Genomic DNA, 18,199 nt, shown 5'->3' with positions numbered 1-18,199 from the left:
GTTAATTAAAGACTCAAAAACTTTGCTTATAATAGGAAAAAGACTAATGGGACAGTAGTTAGACGAATCAGATCGCTCTCCAGAATTTTTTGGAAAATAGGGATAATAGATGCTGCTTTCCAGCAATCTGGAAAACAAGACTCTGATAAGCACTTGTTGAATAGTTTTGAAAGTATAGACGACAGCTCTGGAGAACATTTCTGCAAGACAATAACAGGTATGTTGTCCGGGCCACAAGCTGTAGAAGAGTCTAAGCAGGGAATCATTTTAGATACAGAAGCTGGAGTGATACAAATGTTAAGCAATGGATCAACCTGTTTGACAGCTATATCAGGTAGAATGCAACTAGTGGAATCAAGAGATGATATTGATGAAAAGTTCTTAGCAAACAATTCAGCTTTGTTAGGTGAGGTGACAAAGTCTGAACCATACAAGAGAGGTGGAATTACAGATTTGCCCTGATTATTGATACTATTGCCCTGATTATTGATACTAATTGCCCTGATTATTGATACTGAAGATTCTCCAGAAGTCACGAGAGCCTAATTTTTGTGATAAAATACAAGATTTCATGACCTGAGAATAGCGGGCTTTGACGTTACGCAAAACCTTTTTAGTAATAAACAGACATCTGTTTTCTGTAGAATTGTTTTACTGATAGATATGGTAGATAAGTAATGGTTTCGATTGGCAATTGCAGCAGCACAATGTGAGGAAAACCATGGAGAAGAGTGAGGCTTGACCTGGAATCATTGAGAAGGAATAAAAGATTCCATGCCAGCCTGAATCCATGAAGTTATATAAGAAGCACATTTGTCAACAGGAAGATGAAAGATTTCTACCCAAGGGCTAGCACCAAGAAAATAACGGAAAGAGTTCCAGTCAACTTTATGGTAGTTGTAAGAGGTATGATAGGGGGATTAAGATGATGAAGAAGAATGAGATAATAGTTTTAGAGAGATCAAACTGTGATTTGAAGCACCTAAAGGTGAATGTGGAGAAACTGAGCCCTGACTAGGATCAGAAACAAGACATAAGTCAAGTAGAGAAGGTAAATGATTTGGGTTATCTGGAAAGCGAGTTGGAAAGTTGACTACTTGAGTTAGGGATTGAGAAAGGCAAAAGTTGTGGGCTTTAATGCCTACAGAATTACTGATACTAGAGCCAAGCTATTCAGTGTGATGAGCATTAAAGTCACTGACAGCAACAATATTAGCTGATGGATAAAGAGAGAGGGCTTGGTCAATATGATCAGAAATAACATCAAAAAAAGTGCAGTCTTGAGATGAAGGAGAGCGATATAGAGCAACAAGATAAAAGTGATAGTGTGAAGTGGTGCTAAATGAAAGCACATAAAAGAATAGTCTGTGAATTCAAATCTAGTTTCCCGACAAATGGGTGAATTCTTACAAATGTAAATGCAATGCACACCAAAAGTACAAATAGGGAAACCATCCATGCGCAACATGGCACTGTTAAAACTACCATAGTGTTCGGGAAACCTGACTACCAGCCAGCCTCAAGACCATAAAATTGAGTTTTAGAGCTATACCCTCTTTAGGAGATAATAGAATGAGTTTCCTAGTCATAAAAACAGAGACACAAGCAAAACCCATGCATTGAGTCAAGTAGATCCAGCATTCAACATCCTAAACTGGAAACAATGTATTATAAATACATCTGTGCCAGCCTAATAGATGAAGAAGGGGTGCGAGGCTGGTCAACAGATAGAATCTGTTTACATCTTAAGTCTTTGTCTAGGAGGCCTTCTACAAGACAGTAGCCGGATACATTTAACATCTGCCCAAGATGAGTATTTTTATCGAGACACCATCTCTAGCCTTTGCTTAACCAAGAGTCCCAAGGCAGGGGGTGTTTTAAGTTTGAGTTGGCATCTCCTAGTCTTTGCCTAAAATGGCATATCCTATACAGCAGCAGAACATGAAGCAGATTGTACTGGGTTACATGTTACCAGTAGCAGGATAACCTGACCTGACGATATAGTTATTTTTAGTTGTTAGTTAGGTTTGTAGCGAGCTTTGTAATTTTTTAATAAGAATTTATTTTCGTGACAGCACTTTGATATAATTTCGGTTCTTTTATTTAGCAGTTCTTCAGGTTTTGGATACGATATAGTAGCAAATTTATCATACAAACATAGCAGGCACCTTTTGGAAATATTTGAGTGGGGGGGGGGGGGATACAGACTTGAGAATAGACCATGTTAGTATAGGGGTTTTGTTAAAATTGTTTTTCAAATCCCAGATGTAGCTTGATAGGGAGGTAGACTTTTTGTATTTAACATTAATGAATGATGATTTGTAGTTGTTATATCTGGTTTTCCAGTCACCTTTATTTTTTAATCCGATATAAACTTTGTTGGGTTGGTTTTTTGCTTTTTGTGGATTTTTTTTTTTTGTTATTTAGGTGCCCCAAGAAGACCTAATGGCCTTGTCACAGAGCACCGTAGAAGTGCATTTAACCAGGAAGTTTATCCCTCCTTCCTTACCGTGACGCGAAAATATGTCCAAAGCTCGTTTCTAACCTGGATCTCCTGCTTATCAAGCAAGCGCTCTAACTAATGCGCCACGGCCGCACTTTGCACTTACCTTTCAGGGGGCATTCTGCTTTGTTTTTGGGTCATTATTTTTCAATTCTTGAAAAGATAATTTTTTTGTTGTAGTTTTTTATAATTTTTTTTATATTTTTAGTGCAACTGTAGTTTACCTTTTCAGTGTATCTGTTTAAGATTTTGTGAAGTTTGTGTGTCTTAGGGAAGTTTTTTTCTAGTAAATACAAGAACATTTTTGCAACATTTGTGGAGATGTTTTTATTAAATTGGGGGTTGAACCATACATTATTTAAATATACATTATTTAATGAGCTTTATAAAGAAATGGCTTCTTTCATTATCAGGGTGTTACCCTGGAGTTCCCAATTGGTTAAAAACTTCCAAAACTCAATAACCTTTTTTTTTTTTTTTTTGCGAAGTATTAGGACAATATACGTAAAAATTCCCAATATTTTGTAGAACAGTAACAATAAATATTGCCAATATCACAAAAAAGTAGTAAAAAATATATTCCTGATTGTATGAATAAAATATAACACCCTGATTGTATAGGATAAAGAAATGGCCCCTGTTAATATGTGGGATTCTAACACTTATGAAATTTGCATTTTCACAACGTGAACTGTTTAAAAGATTTGAGTTTTTATAACATGATCTTTGAAATAATTTCAAAAATTAAATTTATAAGATTTTCGAGAAAAGGTGTCAATAGTTATAGGCAAAATAATTCAATTTATTCAACTATTTTATCATTGATTACAAAAACATCAGAATTAAATGCTCAATGATTCACTATTATATTGTAATTTTTTTTTATAACTGAACTTCTTAAGGAATTATTGATTCATAAAGGTTAATCTTAGGGTTACTATTTTAGAATTAAGGATTTCTCTGGATCAATCAAAATTTACCTGAGTGACAAATTAAATCAGCATGATTTGCTTTTTAGCCTTTGCAAAGGCAACTTAGCTAGGAGAAGAAAAACTCTGATATAAAAAAATTGATTAAATAACAAACGAATTAAACTATTTAAATAACTTTGTAAAATCATTGATAAAAAAAAAAAAATTAAATAAAAAACGATGTTCAACCATTGCTATGACAACCAGAATAATATTGCACGATCAACCTACCTCATATTTTTAAGAATAGCAGTATAAAAGTTATTTGAAGCCACTGGTAGGTTGCTGGTACCCATACATTCTAACATTTCTTCATTGAATCGCTTATGAAGGGATAGCAACTTATATATAAAAAGATTAATATAAACTATATATTTATAAAATGATTTATTTTTATAATCTGCTTTTATTTATTGTGAATTAAAACATATCACAAGAGAGAAAAAAAGAACTATACTATAAATACTATTTTTATTATCATTACTATTTTATAATTATTACTAATTATATATATATATAAATCTGTATTTTTAGTGTTTACTTAAGATTAGTAAAATTACTAATTGTAAATATCCATGAAAATACTTTTCAGAATATATATGATTGATTGAATAAAGGTGCCTATAACCATAGCATTTTATTTGGGTTTGCATCTACGGCTCTAACTTGTTATATAAAATCTTATTTAAAATAAGATTACATATATTTAAGATATGATTTTTTATTTGAGTTGAAAAAACTAAGTTTTGGAGATTTAATATTTAATATTCAAAAAACTTTTATGAGTATATTTTAATTAAAGTAACATATAAAATAAACAATTGAAGTAAAAACGACTGCTTGCAGTTGGTGGTATCTATGGTGTGTGTGTGTGTGTGTGTGTGTGTGTGTGTGTGTGTGTGTGTGTGTGTGTGTGTGTGTGTGTGTGTGTGTGTGTGTGTATATATATATTCAATATGATAAATTTAACTTTATTTACAAAAACAAATTTATAATTTTATAATTACATAACATAACTAGTTATCAATAAAATATATTAAATTATATTTATATATATTACATTGAATTAAAAAAAACTTTAAATAAAAATTTAAATTCAATATTAAAAAAAAGTTGTTTAGGATTACTTTAGTAAAACCAAGATAAGACACAAGTTCACTCAGTAGAGACCATCTTCCTTTCATATACCATGCTTGATTAATTAAAATTGAAGCCAAACGATTATAAAACTTGTAAAAAAATTTATGAAGAAAAATTAAAAAAAAGCAAAAAAGTTTACAGCACTAACTTTCCAACAAAAACAATCTCATAGTAAGTAAAAAAACCAAAAAAAAAAACCTCATTTTTAGTGGTAAAATTAATGTTAACATCAATGACACGGAGATCACACTCCTCTTTATATAACTGTAGTGTTAAAGAAAAAATTTGTTGAACAAAATATGGAACATTTTCAACCTAAAATAAGAAGTTATTTTTAAACTATCTTAAAAACTCAACAACAACAACAATAACAACAGCAAAAAATACATAAAAAAATATTTCTCTTTTTCAAATTTTTTACAGATATATAAAAACACATTATTTTTGCAGTGTTTGAAATAATTGTTGTCTACTTTTGGAAAAAAATGATACTTTGATCTCATAAATCAAAGTAAATTAGACCAAACTTTATAATAAACTCAAAACATTTTAAAACTAAAAGTTAAAATCATTAAATCACAAAATATTTTTGATTGGTGAAATAAACACAGTTTTAAGACTAACAAATTTTATAATGACTTTTTTTGAATTAAATTAATTTGAAATAATAACTAGAAAGCTTAAAATTTTGTGAAAGTCTAAAAAATAGTAAAAATGCAAATTTATTATAGGTGGAAAAAACATTGTTTGGAGAACACATTATAACAATTCAAGCTAAATAATAGAAAATATAAAAATAATTTTAAAATGGAGGCAGACAAAAAGTAAAGGAAAATTATTTTTTATTTTTTAAATTCTCTAAATGAATAAACTTGGGTTAAAAGTTTCTGTCATCATTGTGTTTAAAGTTCTTTTTGTTTTTTATAAATTTATAAAATTATAAATTTATTTATAAATTGCAGTACTTATTATGAGTAGAATTTTTAGGTATAAAAAAAAATATTATTAATAAAATCTAATTTGTTTAAAATTAGATTTTTTATTTTAATGAGGGTTTCTTAGGCATTATTTGACTTTATTATTGCACATTAACCTATTGCACATATACAAAAAGTATAAGACATAAAGTGTTATGCTTTCAAAAACTAGGTGAAAATTTATGGAGAACTGTTTGATCATTTACTTTTCAATTTTTTCAATTTGGTAAATCAGTGTTGATCGCCTTTAAATTTTGAGTGCTGTATTAACTTATGCCTTCACTGTATTTACTCATGTCCTTCAAAGTTATTTTTAAAGAATTAAAAAAAAAAATGATAATCTATCTAATAATAATTATTAAAAAAAACACGCAGTTAAATAAAAAAAACAAAGACATTTACCAAATCTTCTGCATGACACCATACTAAGCTCAATAAACTTTCCAAGTACAAAGAACTTTTATACATAAATAAAGTACCATTACAGTAAAGTGGAATGAGTTTACAAGTTTGAACATGTAACAACCACAAATGCATAGCTAAAAAAAGGAAATCTTTAAAAAATAATCAAAAGAACAAAAAATATTGCAAAGTTTACCTTTGAAAGCAAGATACTTGATAGAACTATCAGATGCATTTTCACAATACAACCGAATAACTTCAAATAACACATGAATAAATGGAAATCCATTCTAAATATCAGAAAGCATAAAATTTGAGCTCATAAATTCAATAGAATGATAAAAAAATTTTGTGAGGAAATTAGTTTTTTGCCAACAGTCTTTTTCTCAAACAATAAATAAATTCCTTAAATAAAAAATGTAATCACTAATAAGCTATCTGTACAAAAAAATTTATTTTAAACATGTTTATAAATTTATTTTAAACATGTTTTACATCACAAAGTGTGTTGATAGCTTTGGATTTTGTCTTTAGAAGCCCAACAATTAAACTCATTTGTGCATATGGAGATGACACATTTGACAACACAATCCAGGTGTTTTCAATGTAAATAGTTTTCTTTTTATATTCCCCAATAGTACCTATAAATAATTAATACAAAATAATAATAATAATATAATAATATAAAAATATAAAGAGATAAAGAGATAAAAAGATAAAACTTTAACTGTACAATTCTATACACAAAAATAGTATCATAGCAAAATATTGTTACCATGGAAATAGATACCAGTATAATCTTAGCAAAACATAAATACAAAAAATACCCGTATAATCCAGAAAGTCTTTTAAGGTTTCCAAAACAGATTTACTTTGATCAACTACATCAAATAAGAGAGCAAAAACAGTTCCACATAGCAATGAACAGTCTTTGGAAAACCTCTGAAAAAAATTTTAGAATAATTATAAATAAAAGTTAAAATAATTATAATAAATATATGATATGTAAAATCTCATGTTTTAATTCTTAAAAATTTATTTCAATACTAAAAAAACAACTTGCAAAAAACTATGTGAACATAACAAACAGTATGAACATATTTAAAACTATCTGAATATAAAAACCAAAATTTATTTATTTTTGTTTTTCGAGTCAATTTTCCTTATATGCAAAACTAAAAATTTCAAATAACTGGAGGAGAGTCGAAATACCAAGCCATTTTTATAAAACTATCCCCCCAACCTCCTTAGAACCACCTTTGGAGTGGTAATCTTCTAAAAAAAGTTTTTTTACAAATCATCTTTATTATTATTTGTTATATTTCATAAGTGATAGCCATTAAAATCATTATTCAACACTTTTCAAAAATCATATCAAGTATAAAAAAGATTCTTAGCATGACAATATTATAAAAAAGTTAAAATAAGGTTGTCAAGAGTAACAAATTTAAAAGTGTTATTCTGGAGATAATAAAACTTAGTAATAAAATATACAACAATATTTTTATCAGGGCCTCACTTGCAATGATAAACTAAAACTCGCAATGATAAAACTAAAAAAAATTTATTTTTACTTTCCATTTCTATATTTTATTTATATGAATACATTTTTATTAATATATTTTTATAAATAAAATATAGAAATGGAGTTAACTTGTAAAGTACAAAAATCTAAATTTTTATATGTGCCTCATGTGCTTCATTAGAGCCATATTATTGACACAGTGTAACGTGATAGTGTCTTGTACAAAATAACCTTATCTATTGGTTGCACAAAATATGTTGGTGGTGTAATAGCAACAATTATAACAGCAGTACAAAATAACCTTATCTGTTAGCAGTACAACCACATATTGAAGTATGGTATTACCTAAAAAAATTTAATAAAAATTTAAATACAATAAAAGTTTTTACAAACAGAGGTGCTTTTACTTACAAGCAGAGGTGCTTTACTTACAAGCAGAGGTGTTTTTAAGTGCTTGGTGCACTGACTTTGGAAAAAACTGAACCAATTGCAAAAAGAGCTAAAATATATATATATATATGCATGTGAGTATATATTTTGCCTAATTCCGAGGGTTGTGTATATATATATATATATATATATATATATATATATATATATATATATATACACAACCCTCGGAATTAGGAAAAATGAGGTCAACAATAATTTGCCAACCTCAATCTTTTCGAGGTCAGCATCAGGTCGGAAATAATTATTTGATACAAAGGTGCGACCATAAAACATAGAAAAGAACACTTTCAGGTCGGCAGTTAGGTCAGCATTGCCGAATGCCAACCCTATATCTGAGGATTGTGTGTATATATATATATATATATATATATATATATATATATATATATATATATATATATATATATATATATATATATATATATATATATATATATATATATATATATATATATAATATGATAATCTAAACAAGTATTAAGAAAAAAAGAACTCAATAATTTTTTAATTTAAGTTTTCTAAAAGATGGAATGTAAATTAGGTAATTGAAAATAAATGGTTAGATCAATTCGGTAAAGTATCAAAAAGTCGTCATAAAAAAATCATAAACAAATTGTAACAAAAACTGCTTTTTTTAATATTAAAAACTACATTTATTTTGAGTTTAACAAATTGCTCCAATGAGCTAAAAAATTAAAAGTAATTTATGTACAACAAGCATGGTAACTAAAACAAAAAAGTCTTTTAATGTTTCTCAATGCTTTCACAAAAGGATTTTATTAGTCTTTTTAGAATTATGCAAATAACATTCAATGTCTTAATTATGCAAATAACATATAATGTCTCAATTATGCAAATAACAAATTTAGAGAGCATTTTGTGCATTAAAATTTCTAATGAATTTTAAATGTGAAAAACATACAAATATAACTGCAGCAAATAAAAACAGGTAACTTGATAAACTTTTCAACACATTATTAATATACAGTATCCACAAACTTTTTAGCCACAGGAATGGCTAAAAAGTTTGTTGATATTAGAAAAAAAGACAAAACTATTTTTTTATTTTCTGAAATTCTCATTCGACTTCATCAAAAAAATATTTTTGTGAAAACATTATATAGAAGATTTAAAGGGTTTTGTTTTATAATCTTTTAACTTTGTCCAATTAATTTATGCAATTTAAATCTCTCCTAAATTGAAGAGATCGTAAACTTTACATTGAAAGTACTTCAAAATGCTAAAACTTTTTTTGACAAATTGTGAATTGACTATATATTGAAAAAATTTATAGAGGATTTTTATGAATTCATTTTTAGAATATTGTTTTCTTTACAAAATATTATTTTTAGGTCATTTTCACATAAGTTAATCAATATAAATGAAGCCTGAGTTCTGGTTTTTATTTTTAAAATTTGACAGTAATTAAATTAATCATAAAAACATAAGCATTCAATCTGAATGCTTATGTTTTTATAATTCTTGATAAAACTTGCAATTGATTGAAACAGTTTTAATTCTACAAAACAAGTAATCATCAGTTGTAAGTTTGTTTGATTTCTACAAAACAATTAATCATCAGTTGTCACGTCAACTGTCAAGTAAACAATCATAAATTGTTTAAGCATTAAAGTATAAATTAAATTAAAAACTTTTTCAGAAAAAAGTGCTTTAATAACGCAAACAACATTAAACTTTAGTATTTTATATGTAAAAATTTTTATTCTTAATTTAAATACAGCTTTGAACATGAATTCAAGAAAATATACAATACAGACATTTACTATAAATGCAAGGAGGAGGGGGATGGGGGGAGTGCATTTTAAGATAACTTCCAGATTCATGGCAAACTATAAACTTGGCTTATTTATAGTGATGTCAATTAAGAATGTTATTTTAAGAAAAATTACTCTAATCAAAGGTTGGAAATTAGTAAATTTTGATCTTCTTTTAAAAACAGAAAAAAATTTATTATCTAACTCATTTTTTTATTCTTTGCTATTTATGTTATTATTAAGTTTTATTTTTTTATTTTATCATTCGTTAAAAATTCGTTAAAAGTTCGTTAAAAATGATTTTTAAAAATTTCAAAAAATTAGTAAAATTTTACAAGTAAAAGTAAACAATTTTTACCTTTACAGTTTGCAATGACATTTCATTAAAAGTAGCAGTATTATTTATTTCTAATACATCCTAAACAAAAGATTAATAAATTTTTTATCTGTCACACGAGTTTGATGGTCTGTTACATTCAGGTTCAGTTCAACATTAAGCAAATATATTTATTATTACTATTATTTTATACAAAACTAAAGGAAAAAAAAACCTTTTCACAAATCACTTTAAAAGTGTGAACCATATAATTGCAAACATCAATAAAACAATCTTCAACAACACTTCTGGTCAAGTAAGACAACTCAAGCAAACTAGAAACTATTGACTTTTGTTTTATATATTATATTTAATATATTATAAATCGTATAATTTTTCTGTTTAATATGTTATAAATTTTATAATTTTTTAAGCACATTTATTCTAAAATTTATTTTAAGGTAAAAACTTAAAAAAACATACTTTTTTTCACTAATGAAAAATCAAGTTGTTTCAGTTGAGTCCTCAACCATGACTTTAATACTTCAGGGAATTGATCTAACCACCATTTGTTTTCAATTATCTAAATTTCATTTATTGTTATTATTACTACTATTAATATACTTTCATTAAATTTATTTAACAATTTATTCAGATAATCTTATAATATCTCCGCACAATCTTTTAGATTATTTAAAGAATAATTATTTAAATTTAATTTGTAAGAGTCGCCTGATACAAATAAAAATCACACTAACTTTTGAATGTAAACTTTTAAATGTAAACTTTAATATACAATGTGTAAAGTTTTAAAGATAAAAAAATTAAATACCTTCAGAAGATCTTTTCGGTGCTTCAGATCATCAAGTAACAATATAAAGTTTTTAAAGTCATTTGAGAAAATATCTTTAACAACTGGTAAAGACTCATTGATTGCTGTAAGGTCCAACATGTTTGTTGTAAATTATACTTTAGTAAATTATTCAAATATAATAATAGTGAATATATAAGTATAAGTAAATGATAATTTAATTAAATAAAGTCATTACAGCACTGCTATAACAACTAAAGTGACATCATCAAACAAAATTATTTTTTAATTCATCAAATTTTAATTTTTTATCTTATTGTAATTTTTATTGCAAAAATATTGTAACTAACAGACTAAGGCAACCATGCAATATGTAATGGACACAAGTGTTATGCATAAAAGGATGCGATGGATAGAAGGTAATGGATACAAATATAGCATATGTGATGGGTGTTTTAAGTAACACTTTTGTGTGCAAATTATTGTAAAATGATTTAGGTATTGATTTTATATGATACTTTGAGCAAAACAAGTATTGTTTGTTGAAACAGGCCAGTTACGAGTGAGTGTTGAAAAATTTTAAGAGATTGTAAAGAGTTAAAAAAGTCAACCCTTATATTTTCATACAAAAATAACATTACAATTAATCTATAATTAATTGTAATGTTAACGTTTGTTAATGAATGTTAATGTTACTAGACACTTTAATGCTAGCTCTGTTAATGATACCATTCTTACATTTGCAATCAATAAAGGTTTCAATAAGTAATCAATAAGGGTTTTGATCAAGGCCAGGTTTATAGCCCTGGCAGATTAAATGTAATGAACTTTTAGGATAATTATGGACTGATTTTTTTTTTATAGCATAACAATAAATTAAATTCTAGTTAGAAACCCCTAATAACATATTAAAAAAGAAAACCTAATTGATTTTTTATTTTTTTTGGACTTAAAACCTTTAAAAAAGGGTAAGAGTAAAATGCAACAAACTTTAGTTCAGCTGAAATTCGGACAGGCAGTATTTTCTTACGAAGGATATTTATTTTTGCAAAAATTTATATATATATATATAAATTATGTTAGTGTATTCTACAAAGAGTGCTCGATGTTTTTAAAGAACAGAGCATTACATTAATAATTTATATAAATATATATATTGATATTTAAGGCTGTTTTGCATTATAATAATAAAACAAAACTCATAGTCGTAAAAGAATGCTCAGTATTAAAAAGATATTTCAAATAGAGCGATATACATATATCGATATATACATGTTTTTTGATTTTGTATTCAACAGCAGATGATTGCCATATAGGCATGAAACTTAAAGTAGCATAGAAAAAGTTGTTTTTTCTTTGTAAATATATATAATATATATATATATATATAAACACATATTCACAAAAATAATATAATACATAAAAAAATATATTTATACAATATATATTTTCAAGTTTATAAATGATATATTATTAGATAGAAAATGAATAAAAATGTTAATCAGTTGATGTCATTTAACTTTAACTGCACAAGTAAACTGTAAACTTTGTTTCTCCAAAGGTTCAGGATTTTGTCTTCAGAAGAGCCAGCGCCAGTCATGTTTACTTCCTGCAAACGCAATACTTCATTAAGTGCATTCAACCGCACATTTAATAACTCATTGGTAGATTGAAGTACTTTACATGTCTGTTGCAATTGGTTAATCTCCTGATTCCTCAAAAATATTTCATTTTTAAGAGATTGAGTTTTATCTGCACTTTTTAAACTGTCTATTTCCAACTTGCATTCTGTGAGTTGTTTTTCCAAATCAAATATTATTTCTACTTTTGTTTTTAATTCAGTCTTTAAACATTTTGTTTGTTCGCGCTCTTTAGAAAGTTCTGAATTTTTTTTATCCATACTGTCATTATGACATTTGTTTAAATTCTCTAATATTTCATCTTTTTCAATAATTTTTTTCTCTGTGTTATTAAAATCCTCCTTGGTTGTAGCTAACTCATTTCGCAACAACTGTATTTCATTCTTATTTTGAAATATTTCAGTAATTATTTTATCTTTTTCTTTTGCAAGTAATAAAATTTCTTGATTGTGTGATTCAATAACGCTTTTCAATTTTTCATCTAATGACATATTTTTAGACTGTAGCTTTGACATATTTTCTTCTTGTTGGATTACTAAACATTGCTGAGTATGAATCGTTTCATTCTTTTCACAGAGCAACTGTTCAAGTTTTAAAACTTTTTTTTCAAAGTCTTTTTTTTCATTGTCCTTGTCATTTTGAAGGACAATGTATTTTTCATACATTGACTTAATTTCTTGAAAATGGTCTCGCTCCATTTTTTCAATATTCTTTTGCAAACAATTTATTTCTTTTTTGGCTTGATCATTTTCATTTTTTAATGTTATCATGTCTTGTATTAGTTTTGTATTTTCTTTTTTCAAAATTGCAAATTCATTGTCCAGAGCAAAACTTTCATGTTTTATTATTGCAAACTCAATATTATTTTCTTTTAGTACCAAAGAATCTTCAGGTTCTTCAAATGGTTTTTTATTTTTTGACACAAATTTGTTTTCATTTTTTAGTGTAAATTTTTCTTCCTTTAACAAATCCTTTTCTGTTACATCTTTTAACAAATCTTTCTCCTGTACATTTTTATTATTTGAGTTTTTAACAACAGCTACACTTTGAATCATTGAAGGAGAAAGAAAGTATGGCTTTTTAGATTCAGAATAATATTCTGCATCCTGCAGCCTACAACTCGCTTTTTTTTTTGCTACCTTATCATCTTCACAATTAATGGGTTTAGAAATTTTCAATTTCATGTCACAAAAATTTACTGCTTTTTCAGAATTTTCAGATAAGCTCATTGATTGGTTGCTTGGTGATGGGTTGCTTAATTCATTATCTGTATTGTTTGCTTCGTTATTTTTAGTATTTTTTGGGCTGCAAAGTTTATTATTCTTAGAGTTTGTTTGTTCATTACTTTTGATTAGATCAAAGTTGTTAAATGCAGATGGCTTCTTTAAGTTGCTTAATAAATAAAATGATGAAGGCGACTTTAAAGATTTGTCGGATTTATCCATAAAGAATTTTCAGAAAATTAAAAAAATAATTTTAAGAGACTCTTGAAGTTTGAAAAAACCTTCTTTAACTGATCAAAATCTTTGTGAAATCATTTAAGAAATTCTTTTTAACCTTTTTAAATAAAGAAAATAATTTTTTTCATTTAAAAAAATATTTAAAATAGTAATTTCTTAAAGATATATTTCGCTCATTCATAAAATATTATTTTCAATATTGATTCATAACATATATCTATATTTATATAATAAATTTATTATATATATATATATATATATCTATATATATATATATATACACACATATATATATATATATATATATATATATATATATATATATATATATATATATATATATATATATATATATATATAAATATATGTGTGTATATATATATATATATATATATATATATATATATATATATATATATATATATATATATATATATATATATATATATATATATATTACCATCACATGTTTATTCATATTCAATTTATAAATTCATTAATTCAAACCACCCTTATTTTTGAAATGAAAATTTTCATTTTTTAAGTAATAATAAAAAAAAAGACAGCAGATTCTTTTTCTTGATGTTTCCATCAAAATTTATCCTTTAAAAATTTTAACAATGATGGTTGATTTTCAAAATTGAAGCAGAAGCTCTTGTAACTCATTAACATGTTCTTCTAATTCCACAATGAACGGTTTAACTGATGGAAATATCTGATTGTCAATGTCAGTAAATGCTTTCTAGAACAACAATCATAAAACAATATACCAAATATTTTCTCTATAAAAAATGATTGTTTAAAAAAATACATAATACTATATTACAAGATAATGTTCCCTCTTTAAAAAATAAATGTAATAATAAATAACTGTAATTCAAAATATTTTGAAAAATATTTGTTTTTTCCACAAGGTTTTTCTTTTTCTTTTTCAAAACAAAAATTTCTTATATATTAATAACTATATATTATTCATATTTTACATAAGTGTTGCATTAGTATAATTTATAATTTGAATGCATTAAACATTTACAACTATGAATTCTTTATAATTATAAATTTTTAAAATTTACTAACCTTTAATCTTAGAACAAGATTTATAACACACATTTTTGAAGTTGTACACAATGTTACTGCTCTTCCTTTTAATTCTGTTGCCATGGTAACATCTTTCGTAGCTAGGAATAAATTTATCAAATTTTAAAAGAGAGTAGTTAAAAAGATAAAAAACAAAGATTAATGTTAATTGTAGAATCACAGTTGTAAACAAGTTTCATAATTCTATGATTCATATTATATAATCATTTAAAATAAATAGTTTGTGGCTCAGTATACTCCTCACAGCAGTTTTTGCCACAAAATTCAGTTTTGCCGATGTCAAACTGATTTCAGGTCTTTGCCGATCTAAAATGATTTCATGTCTTTAGCATTTGCTGTCTATTCCAACACTAATAAATGTGGTAGTAGCATAGTAGTAGTTCATTTCATAAGTGAAAAGTTACAAGTTTGATCCCCACCACGCCCCTGGCAGTACCACGCTCAACTTGTTTCTCCCCTAAATGACTTTGAGGGGAGAAACAATTTTTGTATAACAGAAATATAGGAATTTGAAAGAGTTAGTCAAGTCGAAAAAAGAAATTGAAAGATTATAATTGCTCTAACAGGGCAGCCACTCAAATTTGAAAATGAAATTCCATGACTTTTCAATGACACTTCTATGACTCTTCATAAACTTATGATAAATCACTAGAATAAAAAAATATGATAAATCACTAGAATAAAAAAATCATTCTTGCCATGCAATTACCCGTTGCCATTTGGTCACTAAAAAACATGCGGATCAAAAACGAATTGCTAGAAAGTTCTGAAATAAACTATGAAATAAAAGAAAAACTCATCGTAACTGACAATTTGACAACAATTTTAAAATCTTTTTAGAGACCAAGTAGTGACAATAAGAGCGCATAGGGAATAATAGGTGTGTTACACAAACTCTAATTACAAACTCTAATTATTGTTCAGACTAAAAAAATTTACAAAAATAATAATAATAACAATGAACTTAATCTTTATTAGATAAATTTATGAACAAGTATATAACATTTAAACGCACATAGTGTAAAATTGCTAACATAACTTCACTCTAAACATTTTAGGTTTCTGAATAACAAAAAAACTAACTTTTTTTGCACAAGAAATATTAAAATCTTTTGTTTAAATGGTTAAAGTAAAAAAGTTAGAAGTTTTGAACAAAAACATATACGAAAAAGTCAAACTACTTTACTGAAATTTCTTCCAAAATATGAAATGACTTAAAAATATACTTTCAACTTAAAATGTTAAACAAAACAAACTATAAGAACTCTTTTTTAAAGCTGTTTCTAATTTAACAACTATCCCGCTGTTCAATAAAGATTTGCTATTCTTTTACTTTTAGCCTGAAAGCATTGGCTTTAACTAATAACTCCATGGAATTAGATTCTTCTGCTTGAATGCTAAAACATTCAATTTCTTTGTTTAGGGTACACAATTTTTTTTTAGGATACACAATTGAATATCTTTCTTTCTCTTTTTTATACCAATAATTTCTTCAGTGGTGAGCTTTCTTTTTTCAGCTTTTTTAGTGATAATATTTTCCTTTTTATTTTCACCTAAATTCGAGAATGAGCTAACTTGCAACTTTTTGTTAATTCATTAGTGATTGCAAAATTATGAACATCCTGTTTTGATGCGGTTAAATGATCATAAACAATGCGCTAACTAATAAAAGAAGTTTGTTGTTCTCAATATAAAGGTCTTTGTTGACATTAAAACTTTGCTCAAAAGCACACCAACTGAGATAAAATAAAAACTAGGATAAAGACTTTCCTTAATGATTCAAAATATTTGTTCCCATTTAAACAACTCACTCAAACCAGTACAAGATCTAAGTGAATAGTATGACACAACAATTTTTAAAGTCCACAGATAGATTTTGGAATCTTCGAAGGTGCTTCAAAAAAACGAGATATTTCTATTGGAAGTAGTTGCTTGTCAAAAAAGATATGATTGCTTTTTTTTTTTTTTGCGTTTCTTAGATGAATCTTAACCTACCCAGCTTTTAAGACTTTTTCTATTATTGATTCATAGTTTACTCTAAATAATAAATTTAATATATTATACACAACTTCTATTTAACCATTAAGAACTAAAATCATAATCACACAAATCAGTAACCTTTACTTTTGAAATTGACATGTTCTTATTAGGGTTTTCAATGTGTTTTCATTACAATTTATTTTACAGACATTTATTTTACAAACATTCATTCCAAAATAAGATTTTAAAACATGGCTTTAGAGATAGCAGAAACCATTTTTAACAAAACTGAAAAAAAATTATAAAAAAATAAAAATTTTCCTGTAACCAGGGGTGTTGCAATGTAAAAATTAAACATAAGTGGCCATACAAAAATAACATTTATTTAACAATAAATGGTATATACTTTGTATGTACTCAGCTGTTTCTTCTCAAGGATTAAGCCTGTAACCTTGTTCGTATGTCCTAGTCTCATATTTCTTCAGTAACATATTTTTTCATTAAAAATTTTAAATTAAATTTAAAAGTATTAATAAAATTATAAATGTATTCAATTTATTCTTATTTTAAAATAAACTTGTCAACAATAAAAGGATCCCAAAGTCCCGCGACAACAATCAATATAACATATAACCAATATAAAATATTTTGTATTAAGAAGCAAAAAATGAATGCCTATCATGCTGTTAATCTGTTTTGGAGATCAGAGCTGAGTATTTTTATTCTAAAAATACTTATTTTCTAAAAAGGGTGCCCTGACCTGACTGATTGCAACAAAATGATTTTTCAAAAAAGACTTAGACTAGACATATTAGAATTTTTCTTTGCAAATATCCTAAAAATATCACAAGCAGAAAAAAATAAGTATCATTTTAAAAGGTTCCATGAATTTTCAATGACTTTCAATGATAATTTAGGAATTCCATGACTTTTTCCATGACTTTTTCCATGACTAAATAAAATTTCATGACATTTCCATGATTTCCATGACCAGTGGCCACCTTGTCTAATTAGTTGTAAACTCAGTTATAAGTTAAAAAAAGAAAAAATCAGAAGCCATTTTAATAAAAGAATGTTTCCTAAATTTAACATTGCTGGTTCATGGCTTGATTTAATGGAACTAGTTAAAGAAGTTCTAAAGCTTTTCA

General features: G+C 26.2%; 3 protein-coding genes across 5 annotated transcripts in view; all 3 read right to left on the bottom strand.

Moving 5' to 3' along the window:
- Nucleotides 1-11,040, bottom strand: part of LOC100208123 (tRNA (32-2'-O)-methyltransferase regulator THADA) — a 73,177-nt gene extending 62,137 nt beyond the window's left edge. For all 3 annotated transcript variants that reach the window (XR_010640589.1, XR_010640588.1, XM_065804512.1), the window contains exons 1-13: nt 10,895-11,040; nt 10,546-10,645; nt 10,298-10,404; nt 10,105-10,164; nt 7,951-8,017; nt 7,820-7,863; nt 6,821-6,935; nt 6,489-6,634; nt 6,190-6,283; nt 5,994-6,130; nt 4,813-4,929; nt 4,602-4,703; nt 3,706-3,815 (exon numbers count right to left, since the gene is read on the bottom strand). Coding sequence is in view for 1 of the 3 variants with exons in the window: in XM_065804512.1 (XP_065660584.1) it covers nt 3,706-3,815; nt 4,602-4,703; nt 4,813-4,929; nt 5,994-6,130; nt 6,190-6,283; nt 6,489-6,634; nt 6,821-6,935; nt 7,820-7,863; nt 7,951-8,017; nt 10,105-10,164; nt 10,298-10,404; nt 10,546-10,645; nt 10,895-11,014 (1,319 nt within the window). In the remaining 2 variants the exon portion in view is untranslated. The remainder of the gene's footprint in view (nt 1-3,705; nt 3,816-4,601; nt 4,704-4,812; nt 4,930-5,993; nt 6,131-6,189; nt 6,284-6,488; nt 6,635-6,820; nt 6,936-7,819; nt 7,864-7,950; nt 8,018-10,104; nt 10,165-10,297; nt 10,405-10,545; nt 10,646-10,894) is intronic.
- Nucleotides 11,041-12,218: 1,178 nt separating this feature from the next.
- Nucleotides 12,219-14,083, bottom strand: LOC105844884 (repetitive organellar protein). The gene has a single exon (XM_065804510.1). The coding sequence runs from the start codon at nt 13,956-13,958 to the stop codon at nt 12,375-12,377; it is 1,584 nt and encodes a 527-aa protein (XP_065660582.1). The 5' UTR covers nt 13,959-14,083; the 3' UTR covers nt 12,219-12,374.
- Nucleotides 14,084-14,546: 463 nt separating this feature from the next.
- The window catches only part of LOC100209167 (tetratricopeptide repeat protein 27), a 64,461-nt gene continuing 60,808 nt past the window's right edge, over nt 14,547-18,199 (bottom strand). The window contains exons 22-23 of the mRNA XM_065804511.1: nt 15,051-15,151; nt 14,547-14,715 (exon numbers count right to left, since the gene is read on the bottom strand). Coding sequence (XP_065660583.1) covers nt 14,608-14,715; nt 15,051-15,151 — 209 coding nt within the window. The 3' untranslated portion in view covers nt 14,547-14,607. The remainder of the gene's footprint in view (nt 14,716-15,050; nt 15,152-18,199) is intronic.

Source organism: Hydra vulgaris, chromosome 09 (assembly GCF_038396675.1).
Source record: "Hydra vulgaris chromosome 09, alternate assembly HydraT2T_AEP".
Classification (NCBI taxonomy): domain Eukaryota; kingdom Metazoa; phylum Cnidaria; class Hydrozoa; order Anthoathecata; family Hydridae; genus Hydra; species Hydra vulgaris.
This window is presented reverse-complemented; position numbering and strand designations above follow the sequence as displayed.

Bases quoted from the DNA above. Each gene is read 5' to 3' on its own strand.
- LOC105844884 (XM_065804510.1), bottom strand. From the start codon at position 13,958: ATGGATAAATCCGACAAATCTTTAAAGTCGCCTTCATCATTTTATTTA.